The 23,932-nt window shown below is 33.9% G+C and overlaps 1 protein-coding gene across 1 annotated transcript in view; it reads right to left on the bottom strand.

The window, feature by feature from the left end:
* The window catches only part of LOC129230105 (acetoacetyl-CoA synthetase-like), a 119,891-nt gene that overhangs the window by 15,167 nt on the left and 80,792 nt on the right, over nt 1–23,932 (bottom strand). Inside the window, exons 12-13 of the mRNA XM_054864506.1 lie at nt 20,424–20,546; nt 242–355 (exon numbers count right to left, since the gene is read on the bottom strand). Of these exons, the coding sequence (XP_054720481.1) occupies nt 242–355; nt 20,424–20,546 (237 nt within the window). The remainder of the gene's footprint in view (nt 1–241; nt 356–20,423; nt 20,547–23,932) is intronic.

Below are 23,932 nucleotides of genomic sequence, written 5' to 3' on the forward strand. Positions count from 1 at the left end.
TCATACACATTTTTTAAAAATTCGTTTTCATTTAATCAAAATGTCATTTTTAACTTGGAGTTTTATGTCAAACAAGCAAAATGATTAATCATGTCCCTTAAAGCAAATATAATACATTGCGTAATTCTGGGAACATTTAAGAATTTTCACGAGCACAGAAACATTTTCACAAAAATAAGAACCTTAATTCATGAGTTATTTTAATGTCCGTAAGAAACATATTTTTTGTTGCAATACTGACCTTGTGCATCAATACATTTGAGATCCACCCCCAATGCTGGTGCTTGTATTTCGGCGCTATACACGGGAGTGTTGAAATCAAATCCGGAAAACACACCGATCACTTCAGTTGCACCTACAAAGAATAAAAATAATGCATGCGATGAGTTTGGGCTCTTCAGATCATGCAAATGCTCGCATAGCAAAAGATATGTAGACATACATAGTTCTACTCTTGTATAAGAAACTGAAAAGAAAGAAAAATATCTAAAAAATAAAAGAAAAAATGGATCTAATCAAAAGAAAAGAATTAATAGTTTCAAAAGAAGAGTGCGAGACCTATGAAATTGTTTCAAAACAACATTTTTTTGTTAATATTTTTCTCCCATCTATGTTTTGCGTTGGATGTTTTTCCGATATCAAAGTCTTTTAATAGAACCAAAAATTTCATGAAAAAAGTAACTGAATATGTTTATGAATGCAAAGGCCGTGATGAAAGTTAAACCTTTTATTAGTGATGACGCCATTCATCACATTGGTAAAAGTTTTCCCCTATTAGTTGTTCAAAGAAGACTTATTTTAGAGAAGATTTGACATTGATTTTTTACAGCTCACAGTTAAATAGAATATTTAGCGTTATTATAGTTTCCTTCGCAATATATGACGTGTATGATTGTAGCTGAAAAGCTGTAATTTCCCCTACTTTTAGTTTTCCTAAGAGAGTCTTTGGTATGTTAACACTTAAAATATAAATTTAGTTTTTATATGAACCATACTTCTTTTCACATCACTCGACCTCTTAGCATATACTACCGACCTCTTATCGTAGTCTTACTAGTTAGATTATATAAAGCATACTGTCAGGGGGTCTTACATATTTCAACTTGCTATAAATATTTTCTAACTGTTAAATAAATTTCTCGTTTTAAACATTACTTTTTCTTCCTTATAACTCCTATGGAAATAAACATACTAGAACACCTTTTTATTTTTGTGACTAGCTTGCTTTTTCTGCTGGTGTTATCATTTTTTTAAAAAATATATTAACTTTACAATGATTCAAAATAACTCACTGGTTTTTTTGTATTACTCTGGTGAAAAATTAAAATAGCCCCCGAAATTACTATTATTATTTTGTATTGATATTTCTCTCTCTCTCAATGTTTGTATTTGGAATATATGCACTTACTCTTTTGCATTATTTACTTTGAAAATAATTTATTTTTAATAATTCATTATTATTACTATTTTTTTAGTTATTATTATTGACTTTCCTTTGAAAATTCAAAATTCTTTCTTATGAATACAGCTGTTAATTGAGTTCTCTCTTTTTTTTTTTTTTACAAGTTTTAAATACACATTAAAAATGCCGATGTTTCAGAACATCGATAGTTCAAATCAGTTTATTTTTTCATCGATGTATCGATACCATCCATGTTTTAATCTTCGATATGGATGTTTTATTATCGTTGTAGAACTTCTACTAGCGTACATTTGTATTTCACTCGATAATTACGTAACGTTTTACCATTAGATTTTGCTCCACTGAACTACTCTTTCTTCTCGAAGAATACTATTTTCAATTAATCAGTCTTTATAGGTTGTGCATTGTTTTTTATGACCAAAAAGAGACAGTTAAGAATGCTTTTTCCAGCTATCCTATTCAAAAAAATACAATAACTCCTACGATTTCATGAAAACGAATACAATTCGCTAAAAATATATTTGTACCGCCATTTATACTGCTATAATTTGTGGCGAAAAAAAGCAAATTCAATTAAAAACAAAGGGAGCGTCAAAGTTCACTGAGCAAAGTTTCGAGAATCATTTTTGTAACCAAACTCTTTAGAAAGATCACTGGCACCACGAACTTAAATTTTTGGGAGGGCAGAAATTCTCAATTTGCAGAATGGAACTCCAAATTTTGCCGAATGGAACTCCAAAATTTCGTGGAATGATGATAATTTTTCCCAATAAAACACCAAATTTTACTGAATGATGGTAATTTTGTGGAATAGAACACCAAATATTGCCGAATGATGATAATTATGCGGTCAATTTTTAAGGTCATGATGACCTCCCATGACCTCATCAGGGCGCCCCTGAGTAACATGTATAATGAAATCTGCCTTGTCAGCATACAAGCATAAAGCACATACAGAGAGACAGATATCTTATTTTATCGGTAAAGATAACGAAGAAATGCTCCTATCCCACAAGAACTTTCCAAATGCTGTGTTTGAGCAACTTCACACAAGCTCAAACTATCCTTAATCATTATCTCATAAACAATGTTCTTCACGAAATGTGCATAAATGTTAACGAAAGGTAAATTAAACTGCAGAAAAATCTTTAAATAAAATCCTTGAATCACTTTCACGATCAAGCATAACAACCATAACCTTGAACCAACAGTAAAACACATACTCCAAAGATTAATTTAAATACGTCGTGCTGAACGTCTATCTAGCTATTGTTTTCTTTTTATGCATTTTTGCTGTAGGCTTGTGATGTTATCTATGCTTCAGGCTTTTAGTTTGAAATATGTGGAGTGTTTTTTTATTGCAATTTGGCATAGTTTACAAGCAAAAATGCTCGATATCTGACACTTCTAGTGTTTAAATGCGAGACGACCTTGCTTGTTTGACCTCGTCATCTCTATGCTTCATTCTCAACTGAGCTAGCTGGTCAATTGCACACCTTTGTTGTTAGCAATAATCAAGCCGCACCTATTTGTTCTTGCTTGCTTTGTTGTTCTATAACCACGCCTATTTTTTAATTGATACTCTATGAGAATTATCTGAAATTAAATAAAAGAAACAGGTATAAAATATAAGGGTTGCACGCTGTACTTCATTTGTGCCAAACGTGGAATCATGAGGAAGTGTGGGGTCATGACCTTTTCTAAGGTGACCAAATACATGTAGCATATTTCGTTTCATAAACGTGTTAAAATGGTTGCTTAACGTCGTGGCAGCTATTTTAAAACGTTTATGAAACGTTTAACCATTATGTGTGCTACCTGGCAAGATAACCTAAAATTGCATTTTGGAGGTTTTAATTTCGAGAAAACACCAGGAAAGAATCCCAAACTCCCTATGTTTTGCTCGGATATTATACGTATGACCCTTCTTCGATAACGATCCAATCCAAAAATAAACTGAATTCTCCCTTGATTTTTGCAGTATTACAATGCCTTTCGGTTGAATAAGGCTGAAGAATTATGAAACAGCATTTTTGAGCTTAAGTTAATCTACAATGACCGTAGCAATCTATAATTGGCATCAAGTTTAAAACAAAATACTCATTAGATACTTATTCCGCTACTAGTCGGTTCCAATAATACGTTAACTGAAAAGCTGTTATAAAGAAGCTAAACGACAAAAGCAAAGTTTTACAGTAGAAGAAAACTATTATGAATTATTAAAATAACTGCTAAAATCTTACTGAAGAATCGTTTGTAGACTGTAAATAGTCTGTTTTGAGAATAAAACTATTCATTTGTATATCCTTAGCAGTTATTTTAATTTCATATAAAGGAATCGCTTGTGTCTGCGTGGAAAATAAAAGGATTTGTGTGAAATTAGAGCAACTGCCAAAACCATACAAAAGAATAATTTTATTTTCGTAACAGACTATTTACAGGCTACAAATGATTTCTCATGGTTCTAGCAGTTATTTTCATGACTCAATCGTTTTTACTTTCTTCTATATCTAATATATAGAAGAAAGTATTGGATTCGTGGAAATTTTCGAACTTCGAATTTTGACGGATTCGAACGTTTTGAGGTGTGCTGAGTCCATTTCGACTATTTTTGGAAAATGTCTGTCTGTCTCTCTGTGTGTGTATGTGTGTCCGTGTGTATGTGTGTGTGTGTGTCACGTCTGTGTGTGACCAGTTTTTTGTGGCCGCTCTACAGAAAAAACTACCGCATGAAATCGAACGAAATTTGGTACACATATGTGCCCCTATGTGAACTTGTGCCCATTGGTTTTTGGCGCGAATTCCTCCAAGGGGGTGGAGCAATGGGACGTTTTTTGAGTTACGCGCGCTTGCTATTCCTCAGGAAGTAACTGGCGGAATCAAAAACAATTTGGTCCATATGTTGCCATTAACAGGAACAGGTGCTGATTCAATTTTGGTGTCAATAACTCAAACGGGGGTTGAGCTATAGAACGTTTTTTGTCGTCACTTGTGCCTGCTGTATCTCAAAAAATAATGAACGGAATGAAAGAAAAATTTATCGGCGAGTAGCCCTTAGTGGGTATAAGAGCTGATTTTATTTTGATGTCAACAGCTAAAAAGGGGGTAGCGCAATCGCCCGTTCTTTTTTTCCATTGTGAGTACCCTATCTCAAGAAGTAATGCTACGTTCTGGTTGAAATTTGGAATATATGTGAATCCATATGTAAAGAGGCTTTGGTTCAATTTTGACGCCAAACGCTGTAAGAGGTGTTGATTTTTTTTTTTTTTTTTTTTGGCGAATAAAAATAGCTTTATTAATGCAACAATAGGAAAGATAAATCGTAATAGATTGTCGTCTGCGTATTTTTCGTGATTTTAATTGTATGGAAATGATCGGAAATATTATCTCAATGATTTAAAATGTTTAACTGTTGCCATCTTATGTTTGTTAACAAATAAAATATTTGTAATTAATTCAAGCAAGGCTTTTAAAATAACTTTCAATTTTCGCCCTTTGCTTTGCTTTTGCAATAATTCAGACATTGGGATGGTCGTCAAGTTTTTTGCATGTGTAATTTTGTTTTTGTTGGGAATATTGCTTCCTCGTCAAGCATGGGGAGGGATCAGAAAAAAAAAAGAAAAATATAGAAGAAAGTTTCGTGATGGCCACAACATACTAGTTTCCTTCTCCTCTAAAGCTTTGTTTTTGTCACTTGCGCCTTTTGAACAATTATTCCTCAATTGTTCAGAACTACTGAAAAATGAAGGCATTAACTATCTGTGATACAATCTGGCTTTCTTAATGTTATTCCTTAACGTTCCCTTTAACTTCGTTAAAACTTTGAGCTTTCAATGGTTTTTTCTCTTCACCGAGATAAGGTTTTGAACTTCCGGATGTGATGCATGTCACTATGAAGCATAATGCACAACTACATCCTCGCAGCGATTATTTCTTGTGAATATTATTTATCTAATGACAATAGCGGAGTGAAAATAAGTTCAGTTATTAAGTGTTGTAATTTTCTGTCGTTGATGTGCTATGGTGAATGAAAGAGTAACTTCATACTAGCAATTTAACGAAACCGCGATTTAGTGTTTGCAATTTCGGGAATCAGTGGCTTCAGTGCTGTTTGAATAAATATCATTATAAACTTCATACATTCCGCAACTCGTTCAGTATGAAAAATGCACTTTTTTCTGAAGGAATCAAAATCTAAATAATAAACACGAATAAAATGTTTACATTCGTAACCTGCGAAAACATGCGTTCGTGGATGAAACATTGAATGTCCTTTCATCCAAAAGCTTTTTTTTTTCTCTTTTTTTAATGCTTTAAAAATGTAGCTTATACTGTTATACGAGCAGTTTAACTTTTTTTTCTATTGTTTAAACCAAAATGGGATATTTTTTTAATTTAAAAAATATTTTATGGGTTGAATTAATTGCTTGAACATCAAGTCGTTCCGAGTTGGGAAAAATGCTCTTTAGAAGAAAATGTGTTTTTCTTCAACAGGCTGAAAATAGCTTCTTATTATTTATCTCCTTCTGAACACATACATTTTAAGTATTTTTTGATAAATTTATAAGCAGCCTCCAAGTAGTAGCATTCAAGAAAAAATTTCATCATTGGTACCAAAAAGAAATAACATAAACCACTTGTGAATCCACAACGTGCCCTTCTTCTACCATCGCTCATCAAATTCGGGTTAAGAGAAATTAAGAGAATATTTATGAAGGGGATGTGTGCAGAGAAAGAGAAGAAGTGGATTTCTTGCCTCTCAGGAACAAATTCAAAATTTTCAATGGAGAAAAGATAAAAGAAGGGGGTTTGTTGACATACAAAAAACAAAAAAGCCTTTTATTATGAAGAATATGAAAATCAACTGTTAGAAGCAGAAACGAAAGTCTTGCTGGCAGTCAGATCCATATGAAGGGTAGACCGGGGCACATTTACGCAGTGCCCTTTTTTCAAAACGAGTTAAAATTGGAGAGCCAACAGTCATAACAGATTGATGCTACTCCCTAGCAAATATTCTCACAAGTTTTTGAACATCAGTCGAGCTTCGGTCCAGCATGCAGAAAGAATAATCTGTTTTCTACCAAGTTGAGTAAATTTTGTGTTGAACGTTTTGAAGCTTATTGTGAATAAAAAAATTTTGAAAAAAAAGATAGAACCGACTTCAAAATTGCTCTAAAAAGTGAAAAATAATTTTATTCTTTAAACACCATCGATTATGCTTTTAAACATAATTTTTGAAGTTGGCGCAAAAACAAAACGTAAAATCCAGTGTAACCACGCTTCGTTCATATTTTTTTTCAGAAAAGCATCCAAAGTTACGAACGAAACATTTATATCGCTATTCAAATATGTTGTCATCAATGCATAATGTATGTGATAGTGAAGAAACTGGTTCTGGTTAAATTTATAGTTGTATTTGAGTTATAGCTGTGAATGATTTTATCTATCGTTTTTGCGCCAACTTCAAAAATTATGTTTAAAAGCATAATCGATGGTGTTTAAAGAATTAAATTATTTTTCACTTTTTAGAGCAATTTTGAAGTCGGTTCTATTTTTTTTTCAAAATTTTTTTATTTCATTCTTTTTAGTGTAAATGTAGGTATTTCAGAAATAATAAGAAGTTACCACCACGAAACTTCACATTTTTTTCTTAAAAATGCTCCATACTAAAAAAAAAAAAACTATTGACACGCGTCGCGATTGGCACTAAAAACTTATCTTTGTTCCTCTCTGGAAATCATGCGTACTTAATTTAATTATAACCATTTAAGTATTACGTTTTTCCTAACTAATTTACATTCCACAGCATCTAAGTTGCTCATGATGCAATCCTGTATTTTCTTACTTAGCCCCGATCATCTGTTATCGGCATAGATGATAACGATAAAAATATTACAGAGTAGTTGAGTCAAACCTAATGGTAGCATTGTGAAGGCTAAGCAGATCCTAATCAATGCATCACCTCGCTTCCAGGTTAGGTTTACCCCTACTATGGAGCAATAGCACTGAAGAAAGGGAAGATTTTGATAATTCACATAAGGTTACTATAAATCAGCAGGGTTACTAAAATAAAATTATTTACGCCAAAAATGAGACGACAGCGCCAGATTCCCCATTATCGAAATATCCCTTGAAGAAATTTGATGCTTGCTTCAGAGAAGTCTTCATTCAAAATTATCATTACAATTACTATTAATGTTACTGTTATATGGCACCAAACTTTTATAACAATGAGTTTCATATTGTCGCGTAGATGAAGATAGCGAAGACAATGTGAAAGCCAAATGAAGCAAATACTCGTTAGTCTCAACTCGAGATCTTTATTCAGAACCACGAATGAACGTTACATCTTCTTATATACAACTTGAGAAAGTGTTGGAACTTTCCAGACTTGGAAAGATACAGAAATTAATAGAAGATTCGAGAAAATATGGGAAACAGTAGAAAAGAAATTTTAGTAAAATTCACTTTGTCCTAGTCGGGATTTGAACCCGGGTCGCTCGTGTGGGAGGCGAGAATTCTACCACTGGGCCACCGTTATCCACGGGTGAAAAGTGCGAACTTCGCTACAATATCATTTTAATCATTTAATAAGGAAAGTGCATAAAATTTACTCTTTTTTGCCCATAACTTTTTTTCTAAAGAACAAATATGGTCAAACAAAGTAATGGGACCTAAGTTGAGCCATCCATTATCCATTAAAAAAAGAATCATCAAAATCGGTTCACTAGGTGAGACGCTATGAGTGGACAAACAAAAAAAAAAAAAAAACATACATACGGTATGAATTGATAACCGCCTCCTTTTTGAAGTCGGTTAATAAATAATACTTGGTTAAGAAAAAACAAATTTATAAAGATTAGCAAAATTTTATCCTTTTTTGAGAATTGTATTTGTATGAACTGAAATGTTATTAAATTTTTTTGCGCGTTAAAAAAAAGTCCAAACTTGGCGACAGGGCAAGTTGACGTGTTGAACGTCGAAGCACCTTTCGATCGCTCTTACTCTGTCGTACTTAAACGTGCCCCTGACACCTTTTTCGCTCCAAACTGTCTCAACAATTTTTAGTATTTTCCAGCTATTTAGTTTTGAAAATTACCATTTGATTTTTAATTAAGTTACACATTCGTATCTTAATTCTTATCACATTCGCTTACAATCATATAGTGCCACGTTTGGCGTCAAAATAAATATGCGTTAACGTGCCCAGTGTCCGGGTTACGTTTACGCAACCGACTTGGACTCAAAAATAATTTTTTTAACGGTTAAGAACACAAGCTGAGCAACTACTGAATATGGGTCATTTTCTCTAAACTGCTAAATTCTTGTCCTTGCTCCAAAAATAACAAACTAACTAGTATAGAAATAAAACTGACGCTAGAATGCTTTAACAACATGTTTTTATGTTTGTAAAATAAGTTAAAACAAACTCTATTATTATTATACATTTAAATAATCTTTTGACATGATAAATGTCATTCCCCTGTGTGTCCCTACCTCCACCTTAAAGCAAAATCAGCTCTAAAGATTCAGGAAGCCATGCATATTTGTACAGAAAATGTTGTTTAACCTCTTAAGAAGTGTTATGCAATGTTGTAAAATAGAAAAAAAAAATTCTTCAAGGTTTGCATTATTTTTAAAAAAAAATAGTAAAAAATGTCCTTTGATTTTTTGTCATTCCTCTGTCGAGGAATGGAATGAATGTTTCTCACACCTGGTAATAGTTGTATTAACTCATAATTTAATCTTTGAATTCTGGTCGCATCATAGAAATAATCTTAATTAGTTCTTTTTGAATAAATATACGGTGTCGAGTATTATTCGGGTGATATCAAGTTAAATTTTGATAAGTATTTTTAATGACTGTCATTACCCTGTCTTTGATAATTCATTTAATTTTGTAATAATCGCTCAATGAATGATTGACTCTTGTTCGTACAGAGTTTCCCCCCCCCCTTACTTTAAGTGACATTGATATTTGTTGTTTGCAGTTATGACAATATATGTTAACTTTAATTTTTGTCATTCCCCTGTCGTCCTTCCCCTGTAAAATGTAAAGGAAACAAATAACCACAATAACTACTTTTTGGACACCACGACATTGGATCTTTTTCAATTTAATAAAAGTAGTGTTTCCTTTTCCCACATAAATTATAATATCGTCAGTAAAACGCATTATTTCCTCTAAGTGTCATTCCCCTGGCACAGTGACTGCCATTCCTTGCCCTGTCCAAATTGCGCTGTTTAGGGAAAATGACCCATATACTAATTTTGACACCATTAACTGCTTCATAAAACCGCAAAATCTAAAATTTCCCAAGTTAAAACATAAAAATTAGAAAACTCATTGAAAAAAAAATCCGCGAAAATGTGTCCCGGTCTAGCCTACTTCTTACATGAAACAAAAATGGCACATCACAACATTTTAAACTAAAGGACAGAAAAAAAGAGTTCAAATTCGTTGTACAGTGAAAAAAAAAAAAACACATATAGGACCACCTTTCCTTTTCTTGACAGACATTTACCACCACTAATGTCCCCCTCATTAAGAGAACACCGTTGTCACGGCAGGATGATTCCGAAATTGATCTCTCTCCAAGGTTGCTGGATTTCTCCGAAAGTCGGTCATCTGCACAGAAACAGTGTCACAGAAATTCCGGAAAATGGTGTCGAACCTCTCAATGCCACCGATCGAACACGCTCGTAAACAAGTCGTTTGCACTCTCAAAGTACTGCAGATTTACGGGAAAAGATCTCAGAAAAAGTGAAACTGCGGTTTCATTTTCGGAAACGTCAAGTGTTTTTTTGTAGAAACAATGTTCTGTGGTCGAGAAGTGGAACTAACGATGTGTTTTGTGGTGATAAAAAGGGGGATCCAGTTACATTCGAATTACCCGTCGAACGTTGTCCGTGTTGTTGCTTCTCCCTACGCAGCCAAGAGATTGTTCTTCGTCACTAGTGACTATAGAGTGTCAACAGATGTCACATCAGACGTGAAACGAATGCAATACCGTTAATACTTCCTTCAGGAAATTCGATTCATTACCGACAAAGCGTTGCTTTTTTAATCCGTCTAACAGCTTAGTTAAATGAAGTCAGGTGTAGCTAACAAACCTTACAGGTCGTTAAACACTTCATGAGGAAGTTAACTCAAAACCCTTTATTTGGATAATTGTCACAAAATCTGAAGTATGAGACAGTCCAGTCATGCGTAGATTCAGAGAGGGTTAAGGAGTCATGACCCTCCTCCCTTCCTCAAGCAACCAAATATAGCTTAAATCTGCATTTTGGAGACACATTTCAAAAAATTCTCGACAAACCCCTAAATCCCGCCCAAAAATTGCACTTTGATCCTCCCTACACCCTTTCCAATTATGACCCCCGCCTAAACCAGAAGCTGAAACTGCTTTTTAATCTAATAGTCAACTTAAAGAAAGTGCAATTCGTTAAAATGTGAGGGTTCCTTATCTTACTTACACTTAGCGACAAAACTTGAACTCTTTTTTCTGTCCTTTTGAAACTTTGGGATTCTGTATAAAAAAAACGTGCTTGTTTCATGTATTAAAACCAAAATCGTCCTCGAAGTACCATTTTCATAGTAGCTTGTCATCTGAGAAGTGCACACTGATTTGAATGAAAGTCAAGCTTCTTTTTCTGCTTCTGACAATTTCCAAACTCTTCCTCATGAAAGACTGCTTTGGTTTGCGAAACGAACAAACACCAACTAAACCCTCTGCCTCAAATAAATTTTTGAATTTGCTCCTTAGATGCAAAAAAGCTTCTCCTCTGTTCAGAGCTTTTTTAAATATTTTTATAAACCGAGTTCAATGTGCAATGGTGGTAGAAAAGCACATTGTACTTTCGCAAGTAGTTTATGTGATATGTTTAATGGCCAAGAACTAAGTTTCTTTTTGGATTCGGTTATTTGCAGGTCATAGTTTTATCAAATGAAAATTTGGGGGTTGTTTTGGTTGGTACCTTTTAAAGTACTTATGGTTCGACGAGAAAATGTAGATTATACAGTGATAGCAATTTTTTCTTTACTAAGCAAGAACAATCTTAACAGCGTCTCCTATCCTAATACTCTATCCACTGTTTGACCAACCCAATTCGAGTGTTTTCAAGGCTTTTCCTCGTGTGAATGTGAAGACCCTGAATATGATCAGGAAAAGTGTGTAATTCCTTGGAATGTTTTCAACATTTGCAGAATCTTCATTTTCTGATAGCGAGATTTTAGCCCACAACAGTTTAGTCACGCAGAATTCTGTTCGATCTAGTTCGGGATTTGTTTCTCTCAAAAAGAGTAGCTAAATATAGGGCCTTATACAAGGGAAAGTTTACAGGGTTAAAACCGACTCCAAAAATTTTCGAAACTATTCTAAATAATGCTCTTGGCACATCCTAAAGATTTCTCGGAAATACGTTTGGTAAAACCCTCCCTGAAACAAAGTCTGGTCACGACTAGGGTTTCCAATCCCGCTCCGATTTCAGTCCCGCGGGATTTCGGGATTGTAAGAAGCCAATCCCGCGGGATCCCGGGATCCCGCGGTATTGACTTTATTCTTCAAAAAGTTAGATTTTAATTTATAACGCGCTTGATGAAAACGTGCTGCTTAGCTCCACTGCATTTGGTTTTAGAGATTAAATAATTGTGGACATTCAGCAAAAGATCCCCAATAAACTTCATCTCCTTATAAAATACATTTTTCTTTTCCAATGGAGGTCATGTTTGGTTTTTGTTTAAGAATTGCAAATTTCGAACAAAAACTATGTCTATTCGATTTGCGTATTTTGCTATTTCATATAACTGATTCGATTATTTCAGAAAGGGCGTAAAGCCTACGGAAATCCATTGGACTTACGCCCTTTCTGAAATAATCGATTCAACTTACACTGAGAACTCACTTTTTGCCTAATTAACGTTGGTCATTGTATCCGTGCATTTAATGCTAATTGGTTTTATCAAGTAGTATCATCAGTAAAAGTTTCTGGATAACTTTGCTAATTTTACCTGTCATTTTAAAGAGACATTCTAAAACATGAACAGTTTAACGTATGCACTGTCATGTGAGTCATCCTGTGTTTCATCTAAGTTTCAATCATCTCTTTTGGAGTCGTGCCGTTGCCGAAAATTACAGATTGCTCAGGTAATTTATCCAACATAATTTTTTCAAGGTACCACTCACATTTATAATATTAGCTTAACGATGATAAAGGCATCGACAGACACCTTCTACCGGCAAGAGAGCTTAATGTCAGGCTTTTTCTTCGGAGAAAAATATTATGCACTTTTAGTAAGTTAAAGGTTATGAGTGCATTCCTTAAACTTACATAAGCGTTCCAATATTGCATTTAGTCTACTCCAATGGATTTTGCAATTTGTAATACACTTTCTCAATTTTTTTTCTAAAGCGCAATTTTCTGGGATTGAAATTTTACCGATGGTTTACGAAAACGTTCGTAATTTTTACGCATATTCCAAATATCTAAACGAATGAAAACAATAAACTTTCTTTAATGTGTTCTAAATTGATAAATTCACCGTTTATCATATGCGACACAAAGTTTTTCTTTCTCTTCTTGCAAATATACAAGGAAGGTGATTCAAACTTCAGATGATGTCTGTGAAAATATTCATTTTATGAGGGGCAAATGTTGGAAAACGCTTGCATGGAAAATCTTTTCGGGATTAAAAATTCCGCGGGATTTTGCTCTTGATCCCGCGGGATTAATCCCGCTAAATATCATGCGGGATTTGGGATCGGGATTTCGGGATTGGAAACCCTAATCACGATCCTGGCTGAGACATTAGCCTTCAGGCTGCAGGAAGAGAATTTGCTTGACTCCTGGCTTCGTTTTTTCCGGAAAAGGAATGTGGATTTTGTGGATTTTTTCGTAAAAAAGCATTTTGTTTATTGCCATCACATCCCAGGTTTTGGGAAACAGAGTATCACCTCCTATAGTGCAGCGCAATCAGGGACTTCATGAACTTAAATTTTGGGAAGGGTAGAAATTCTCAATTTGAACTCCAAATTCTGCCGAACAATTATAATTTTTTCGAATAGAACTCCAAATTTCGCCAAATGGAGCTCAAATTTTGCCGAATAATGATAATTTTACAGCATCGTCAGACAAAATCTGCCGAATAAGGATATTTTTGGGAGGTCACAGTGACCTCCCATCGGGGCGCTCCTGAGCAACAGCCGTCATTTTTCGGACAGCAGCAACGTAGTGTTCAATGTTATTTAATATCTCTATGCATAAACCTATTGTTCTCATTAAACTTGTACGTTCAGACAAAAAATAAACTATACTAAGCGGAAAATGTCATCAAAAAATCTGTAGCAATCGGAACAAAACTTTCATGTTTGAAATAACGGTACCCGTATTAGGTAAAAGAAAGTGCTTATAAAAAATCAACGATCCAAGCAAAAAGACCGGGCAAACCAGTAATAGCAAAAGAAACGAAAGTGTTTCTATTTTCCCTTACCTTCACACAGAAACTACGTAATTCATTTTTTCCTCCTTACAACTTGTTTTTTTTTTTTTTTCTAGTAGTATTATTAGAAATCGATCGATAACTACTTTGAACATATCTGTGGCAGAATATTATATGAGTAAAGCTAAAATATTGCAGACATCAGCTGCCATCCGAAACATTGCTCGCCTTAGGCGTGGATAATAATCACGTAGTTATGTTAAATAACAACTAGCTTAAGAATGAATATGTTCGTTCCGGCTAAGTATGTGTCAATGTTTGGAAAATTAAAAGTAACGCAATCGCAGAAAGCTTTGCCCGATACCTTGACGCAATAAGCACGGGGTGTACTGTTAGAACACCGTTTCACACTTGGGCTGTTAATGAGATATAACGCGCAAATTATCGGCCATGATCCTTCGAGCTTCTTAACCAGAATAGTCGTCAGAGCGCGAAAGAAAGTCGGAGACGGGTCATTCTGACAAAAATAACAGTACGAATCAGAGTTCCCGAGTCGGAGTCAAGGACCAATAAATCAGAAAAATCACTCACATATAAATAAAATCTTAAAGTTTCTTTAAAAGTAATAGAGGAATGTGGGGGCAAAGTGAAATAGTTAAGATAACTGACCTTTTTCAAAATTAACAAATTAAAAATTCGCTTTTTTTTCAGTACGTAAAGAAATAATAATGAATTTTAAAGTAGTTTATAGTTGCATTGAATTATTATTTTTTTTATTTTATTTTTATTTATTTATTTATTTATTTTTTTTTTTTTTTTGGCAGTGAATTTGAAAGTTAAAAAAAAGTGAACATTTTCACTTTTTATGTCTTAGGGCAAAGTGAAAAATACAATTTTTTTAAATGAATGCTTTATATTTGCTTCTTAAAAATATTGTTTGTCAAATGAATGAATAAATAAAAAAATTCAATCATGAAATAAATAGATAATGAAACAATAAATGAATATATAAATAAATTAACTAATGAGAAAAAATATGAGTGAAAAAAAAATAGTGAGTGTATAAATAAGTAAGTGAATTATTTTAGGAAGGAATGTAAATGAGTTAATTACTAAATCAATACGTAAGTGGTTTAATAGTTTATTGAAGTAAACAAAATGAACTATTTCACTTTGCCCTATCCACTTTACCCTGCATACACTTTACTAATTGTACAAAACATTAAAAATACAAATAAGCTAATTTTTAATAAACAAATACTGCACCGAATATTAGTAGGTCTCAATATTTAAAAGGTGTAACAAGGACTTTATTACAGCAAGCAAATTTTTGACTTGCAACAAAATGTTACAATATGAGTATCAATTCTTGAACACAGCTTATATTAACATATGCTTTGTGTTCAAAGATAACTTTTTCCTGACTGGAATGGACTACATGTGGTAATACATAGTTAAAATATTACCAGATAGCAGGCACTAAAAACAGAGCTTTTACTTTAGCATTTCACTTTGCCCCGCTATTTAGCTTTGCCCCGCATTCCCCTACATTAAAACAAATGGGAGATTTTTCTTTTTTTTTCAAAAAATGACTGGAATCTTGGATAGTTATATATGAAATGCGTTCATATTTTATGTTTGTCTTTTGTGCATTAGTTAACATTGAACTTCGTTAAAAACAAGTTGTCTTTAAATCTTATGTAAAGTTTATATTTGCATTGCACATTCAGTTTTTTTTTATTTTTTTTTTACTTTTTTTTTTTAGAAGGGGGTGACACTACAAATTACTGACGTCAAATCTTGGACACAAACTTTTTTTTTTGTAAAGGAGTTAGGGTCGTGGGTCAAAGGTTTAAAATTCCAAAAGTCGGAGTCGACCATTTTTCTCAGAATGCGCAATTCTGCCAGTGCTGTGGAGTTAAGAATCGGAGTCGGACTGATTTTGGGGGTAAAGGAGTCGGAGTAGGAGGCTTTAAAATTCCCAGTTTCGGAACCGAAGTCGGTCATTTTCTCTCCGACTCCGTAGCCTTATAACAGAATCATGTCCTACAATTTGGATTTTTTTAAAATCAATTTTAACAATTGACACCAATTAACTAAATGTTTTTTTTTAATATGATTTTTATTGAATCTACATTTAATTGCGTCATCAAGTATCAATGGTTTGTGCGTAAGTCATGTATGAGGACTTTAAAAATATTTTGTTTTGGAACTGGAAGGAGAATGTCAGGTGTCCCAGCTCTATAATTCATTAGGACTTAAAATGTGATTTAAAATCTTGCGCAATGCAACAACGATATAAAATATGACGTTGATTGTATATTTCACATAAAAATTACAACTTGAAGAAAAAAAGCAAAACGTTGCTTTTTATTTAAATCCCAACTTGTTCTATGGTTCAAACTGAACACTCTGTTACAGCCATTTCGAAAATAAAATTTTAAAAAGTACATGAAGTCTGGTAAATTTTTAATTTTTCTAAGTAGTAAATATGCTTAGTTAACCACTTGACAAGTAATGGCCATTCAACTAAAACGGTTATTTTGTCCCGCACGTGACGCCTCATATATGTCATCTTCTTTACTAATAATAAAGCTGAAAGTCTCTCTGTCCGGAGGATGTCTGGATGTCTGTAGGATGTTTGGAGGATGTCTGTGACGCGCATAGCGCCTAGACCGTTGGGCCGATTTTCATGAAATTTGGCACAAAGTTAGTTTGTAGCATGGGGGTGTGCACCTCGAAGCGATTTTTCGAAAATTCGATGTGGTTCTTTTTCTATTCCAATTTTAAGAAAAAAACTATGATAAAATACGAAATTATCATAACGTGGAACTGTAACGTGGGTACAAGCCAATTGGCGAGAAAATTCACCATACATTATTTGTAAATATACAGGCGAACCGAAAGACCTTTAATTTTTCCATTACGGGCGAAGCCGTGCGGGTGCCACTAGTTACTAATAATAAAGCTGAAAGTCTCTCTGTCCGGATGTCTGGATGTCTGTGACGCGCATAGCGCCTAGACCGTTGGGCCGATTTTCATGAAATTTGGCACAAAGTTAGTTTGTAGCATGGGGGTGTGCACCTCGAAGCGATTTTTCGAAAATTCGATGTGGTTCTTTTTTTATTCCAATTTTAAGAAAAAAAGTATCATAAATTACGAAATTATCATAATGTGGAACCGTAACATGGGCACAAGCCAATTGGCGAGATACGAAATTATCATAACGTGGAACTGTAACGTCGGTACAAGCCAATTGGCGAGAAAATTCACCATACATTATTTGTAAATATACAGGCAAACCAAAAGACCTCTAATTTTTCTATTACGGGCGAAGCCGTGCGGGTGCCACTAATTAAAAATGCTTTAAAATATTAATGAACAATTTTGTCTGCTTCACAAATCAACTTATGTGTGATATCTTAAGCAGAAACTTTTTTCATTACTCTTTGAAATCATTCCTTTTTAAAGAAATATATAAGCCGTCACGTGCGAGACAAGCAGTTGATTTTTTTTTTTTTTTTTTTTTTTTTTGTGGAAAGGACCGTTAGAACATTGTGACAATTTATACCGATTAATTATATTTTTCATTGATGTTCCATTTGTTTATTTTATTTATTTATTTATTTGTTTTGGAAGCCAATGATTTGTGCATAAATAATTCATGGGGAGCTAAAAAAATATTTTGTTTTCGAGCAAGGAGAATTTTAAGTGTCCCAGCTTCAGTTCGTAGGAACTTAAAATATGACTTAAAATCGTGCTGAAATACAACAGCAGTATGAAATATCAGTTATATTATGTTTTTCACATAAAAATAATTATGGTTATAAAACTTAAGAAAAAAAACCATAGAAAGATTGTTTTCATTTGAATTCCAACATGTTCTATGGTTAATATTTTCCACTCAACTATTTTAAAAATAAAATTTAAAAAAATATCTTGAATCTGGTAATTATTTTTAAAAAATTTAAATAGTGTAACTTCTGTACTTAGTCACTTTGTCTTCTAAAAGTCAACATATAAGGTGAATCTTATTCAGTTTTGCTGATACTTTTAATTGTTGAATGCCCAATCTTTTACATTTGTATTCAATGATGTTTTTAGTTAAAAAATGGTTTTTATTTGAAACTAGTGGCACCCGCACGGCTTCGCCCGTAATAGAAAAATTAAAGGTCTTTTGGTTCGCTTGTATATTTACAAATGATGTATGGTGAATTTTCTCGCCAATTGGCTTGTACCGACGTTACAGTTCCACGTTATGATCATTTCGTATCTCGCCAATTGGCTTGTGCCCATGTTACGATTCCACGTTATGATAATTTCGTAATTTATGATAGTTTTTTTTTTCTTAAAATTTGAATAAAAAAAGAACCACATCGAATTTTCGAAACATCGCTTCGAGGTGCACACCCCCATGCTACATACTAACTTTGTGCCAAATTTCATGAAAATCGGCCGAACGGTTTAAGCGCTATGCGCGTCACAGACATCCTACGGACATCCTACAGACATCCTACAGACATCCTCCAGACATCCTCCGGACAGAGAGACTTACTGCTTTATTATTAGTAAAGATGACAGTTAAGGTAATAGTTTGAATTATTATTTAATTTAATTCGATTCTGTAATTGAAACCTTTCTTTATAACTTTCGACTTTTTTAAAGCTTTCCACTCTGTTGCCCGAAGTGGATAAAATATTTAAAAACCCTTCACAAATTACTCATATACAAACCATTGACACTTTACTATACACAAGTAAATAGATAATCAATTTTTAAGAAATATCGAAGTTGTTAAAACTGATCATTTAAAAGTGTCGGTCATGATTTGAACTATTTTCGTGAGACTGACCCAACATATGATGTGGACGTAAGAAAAATATAACAAGAGAAAAATTTATATTTTTTATGTTTAATAAATCAGACCATAAACAAATTATGCATTCCTTGTTCATTACTTTCTGGCAAATAACTTTCTTATTATATTACTAGCGGTATCCTCACGGCTTTGCCCGTAGTAGATAATTAAAAGGTCATTTGGTGCGCCTGTATATTTACAAATAAGGCATGATGAATTTCTCGCCAATTTGCTATGTTCTTTGCTCGCCCATGGTTGCATATGATAGTTGGCTCGTCCACATTATGGTAATTTGCTCGGTAAAATGTTCTTAAAGTTGGAATAGAGAAAGAACAAAATCGAATTATCGAAAAATCGCTTCGATGTGCTCACCCCTATGCTACGAACTAATTTTGTGCCAAATTTCATGAAAATCGGCCGAACGGTCTTGGCGCTATGCGTGTACTGTCTGATCTCGAAAGCCGCGACTAGCACCGTTGAACGGTTCTATTTTAAAAAGGGGTGACAGCTTGTTGAAGAGAATGCACCATGGTAGCATTTCTGCTAAAAAAAAAAAAAAAGCCGCAACTCGAGCCAACATCTCTAATAAACAAATCCAACGGAAAAAAAAAAAAAAATCCCCCTCACATTCGTTATCTTTCTTATCAATGTCTCCCCTATTTTGATAAAATCAGAAGCGACCTGACGCATGCGCAAATTTGAGGAAGGTTGCGGTTTAAAATGTCAAACAGTAAAAGACTTACAGAGATCCAGATATCCAGACTTTTAGCTTTGTTATTAAGGGGTTAAGTACCTCAAAAATGACCAAACGATCAAAAAAATTTTCATTGCTTATTTCAAAACTAAACACTAGTCCAAACACAGGGAAAAGTTTCATTGCTTTAGTTCAAATATTTAAAAAGTTATGAATGGTTTTAGGCCATGCTTGCTATGTGTTCTTATGCAAAAAGAAAACTTTAAATTGATTTTTCTCGATGATCGTTTTTTTTTGTGTTTTCCTCTCATAAGAATCCCTAAGGATTTTTTTCTATTAAAGATACAACTTTAAAGTAATACTTTTTGCAATTAAGATAATATATTTAACAAAACTGTGCATTGGATAAGCATTTTATAAATTATTCAAATGTTTAGAGCGTGTTATACCTTTAAAAACCAAATTTTTTTGAAAAAAAATTACGATTTTTTCAGTAATTGATCACAGAAAATTTTCTAGTAAACACAAAAGCAAATGAATGCACAGATTTTTAGAGATGATGATTGTGATCGTTTAGCAAAAAGTTTTCTTTTTATATTAGTTTAAAATTTAAAAAGCCTTAGGGATTTTAAAAAAATGAAATTTTCCTAAATGTTTTGAATTTTTAAAAAAAGTAAGCAATATTTTAAAAAAAATTTTTAAAAATTATTGATTATAAAATAAGTAAGCATGTTATGGTTTCAACAAAAAATAGAATTTACTTAAATTAAAAAAAAAAATTGCTTGAAAGGTACTGTGACTCCTTAACTAGCGATACCCGCACGGCTTTGCCCGTAGTGTAAAATTAAAAGGTCATTTGGTTAGCCTGTATATTTACAAATAATGGATGATGAATTTCTCGCCAATTGGCTATGTTCATTTGCTCGCCCATGTTCCACGTTATGATAATTTTTTCGTCCACCACGTTATGGTAATTTAGCAGACCGATCCATAAAAATGTGTCACTTACCATAAAGGCAATTCAGGAAAACATCTTTCTTAACGTGATTGAGGATGAAATCGAAATTTTGCAATTTCACGGGACTTGCGCCAATAGTCAACATCTTCAGATGTTCCATTGTGCAGTCTGGACCTGGAATGATCAAAGTGAATGAGAAATTGATTTTAAAACGAGCTGATGTGTGCATCACATGACTTCCTTTTACACCAATTTAATGCTATTTCCCTATTATTGCAATTTTAATGGGATTCTCTCTCTAACTCTTTAAATATCACTAGCAATGGCCACATTGAAAGCAGATTTAAAAAAAAAAAAAAAAAAAAATCGCCAAATTTTTCGCCAAGTTGGCGACAAAACTTGGCAACCAAAAGACTGGCGATATATCGCCAAGTGACCGCCAAATTATAACACCACTTGAGTTTGCATCGAAATTAACAATGATTTCCCCCCAAAAAGGTGCAAAAGACCCCTTTAGAAACACCCGAATGCAACCAAAATAGGAGGTGCACAACTAGACCCCACTACGAGTCTATGTACCAAATTTCAACTTTCTAGGACATACCATTTTTGAGTTATGCGAGATACATACGCACATACGCACATACACACATACGCACATACATACAGACGTCACGAGAAAAGTCGTTGTAATTACCTCGGTGATGGTCAAAATGGATATTTCGCGTGTCTATACATTCTTAGGCACTTTTCCGCATGTGGTCGAATCGAAAAAAAAACTCAACATTCATTTGGGGGTGAGCAAAATGGAAATTAAGGGCGATTTTTGAGTGAAAATTTTTTCACGAATACAATACTTCCTTTTTTGTAAAAGGAAGTAAAAAAATGTCTTCTGATCGTTTTAAATTGTTTATGCATATTTTCAAGGACCCAAAATTGTTTTGTGCTTGCATCATTTCGTTGCTGAGAGATTAGCAAATGAAAAAAGTGTTTGAAAATATAGGATAATTTTCTGTTTCAAATTTTGAGCAGTCATTAAAGGTAACTTTGATTTATCTCTGTTTTTAACTACCCCACTTATATTCTAATTTTGTTACTGATTATATTAAGAGTTAAAGCATAAAACTGAAGAAAAACTCATTAAGTATCTTCTAATCTAAGACTTACTAATCCCCATATATTTGATAGCCAATTTACTGATCTAGTAACGCTCCCGGCGTCATCAACAATGAAATTCGCTCCATAGCATGATAACTTCGGTTATTTCGATTTCAGTTCCGAGTCACAACTGACTACAACTGTATTTATGTCGAGGACTGCATACTAAGTGCCTTGCCTCCATTATTTTTTTATACCGATAGATGGCAGCACCATCACCGGATCGAACAGTTAATGAGAATTTAGAACTAGACCAGGAGCTAATAACTACCTGGTGCTAGCACCCCCAGAGGTATCGTTTCACATGGAGGACATTGAGATCACGAGCATATTTAACGTCGCCGAGTCCCCATTAATGACGGCGGTGGGTTTTCGACCATCGAGGTTCGAACTCAGGACCCTCCGGCACCGAATCCGACACTCTACCGATCGGGCTACCACGGCCCTAACTTCGGTTATGTTTGACATGCAGGGAAATTCTTTATCTTGACGAGGCTGAACTGAAACAGGTAACTTAACTGTTTTACTGGTAAGACTGTCATTCTAGGAGAATGAAGAAACGGAAAAGTAGTCAATAATGAACGCGATCTACTGAAGTTTAAGTTTAATCCATAGGAGTTAGGGTTAAAATGTCAACTACAGTAGACCCTCGTTTTACGCGGGAGTTGCGCTCCACGGAAATGCCGCGTAAATGGAAACCTAATACTAGTGTTAAAATAGGGGTTTGGTTCCGTAGATAACAAAATACTTCATTCTAGTGATGACTAATTGCATAATAAGTTTATGGGTACTTATGTCGACTTTTATGCACAACATGCGTAAAGAAAACGTAAATTAATTTCGTGTTCTGTTTATAAAGAGGAGCTGGCTATGATAGTCTTTTGGCAGTCATTAAGAATTTGTCTCTGTAATTCTTTGCGAAGCATTAACGCATCCATGATTACTTTCATGAATCATTTCCATGATAGAATCTTCCTTCACTAACAAATCAGAACGATTATTTATATTGTCTAGGAATGGCTGAAAATTGTTTCAATGTGTGTGAACGCTTCTGCACTGTTAAAAATTCAGGAAGATTTTCTGGTAATTGTTACTGTAAAATTGCATCGCCGACGCATCGCTGGTTTTTACGGTAATTTATACCGGAGAAATAAGCGATCCCAGCGCCAATTGGTTGCTGCGGCCTACCGAGGATACCGTAAAATTTTACAGTAACATTTGATTTTTACGGTAATAGTTACTGGCAATATGGATGCCAGTAACAATTACCGTAAATTTTCCGGAAATTTTTTAACAGTGTGGTTGTGCGTCTCCGACATCAGTATCCTCGTTGGTTTTAGCCTCCTTTGTGACTCATAAAAGCTCTTCTTCCAGTCAGTTTTGAACTGTGTAAGTTTAATAACTCCACTTCTATCAAGAGCTCTGGAACCAATTTCATAAAATGTCTCCAATGGCCCAAGCTCGATTATTAGCACGCCAAAATGCAATTGATTACGAGTAATATGCAATCTTGAGGAGTTCGGATTTTGAAAGAGGGAAAAATTTTATCTGTTTATATTGCCGCATCCGCGTAAAACCAAGACTCATCCGCGTAAAATAAAATTAAGGTGTCAAATCTTAAACTGCGAATAATGAAAACCGCGTAAAATAAACCCGCGTAAAACGAGGGTCTATTGCATTAAAATATTACCAAACAGGCAATGGCTTCGTTCAAATGTAGAAGCAATTTTTAAATGTCATACCTTGACGGGCGATTTTCTAATGGGTTTTTTTCTTTCAGTCAAAAGTGTAACTACTTTTAGTCACTGAAACTGATGGAATAAGCAAAAAAAAAAATACATGGAGCGAGAAAAAAACTTTCATTTTCCCAACGCTTAACTTTTAATTAATTTTTTTAATGTCCGATTTTGAAAATAAAGCTTGGTCTTTATGACATCATAAATGATGTACTTTGGCGCATCTGTCTACCGAGTTTCCACGTTATGGTAATCAAGAAGCGAATTAAATATTGCGCTCTACGCTTGCTATCAACCATATCGTTGCCAACACATGTGAGTAAAGAAGCGAATTAAATATTGTGATCTACGAATGGCATTTCATCATTTGTGATGTCATCAGCAGAAGCGTAAACAATAAAGCGAAAGCACACCGATTAAAGTAATTTTTTTAAAATATTAATCTTGGTCAAATTATTTAAAAAATGGTCAGATCCTACGTTTTAAACATGCTCTTTCAGAAAAAAATACTTTTAAAATTTTGGAAACGACCCCATTATAAAAATTATTTTAAATGAATGATTAACCCGGTTCAAAAGGATCCTACCAGCCACTTAGAGTCATTTTGAGTCACGTGGCAAATGGGGTGAAAAATAAATAAGTTTCATAAAAGTAGTTCAGCTTTGA

This window comes from Uloborus diversus, chromosome 9, assembly GCF_026930045.1.
Source record: "Uloborus diversus isolate 005 chromosome 9, Udiv.v.3.1, whole genome shotgun sequence".
Lineage (NCBI taxonomy): Eukaryota > Metazoa > Arthropoda > Arachnida > Araneae > Uloboridae > Uloborus > Uloborus diversus.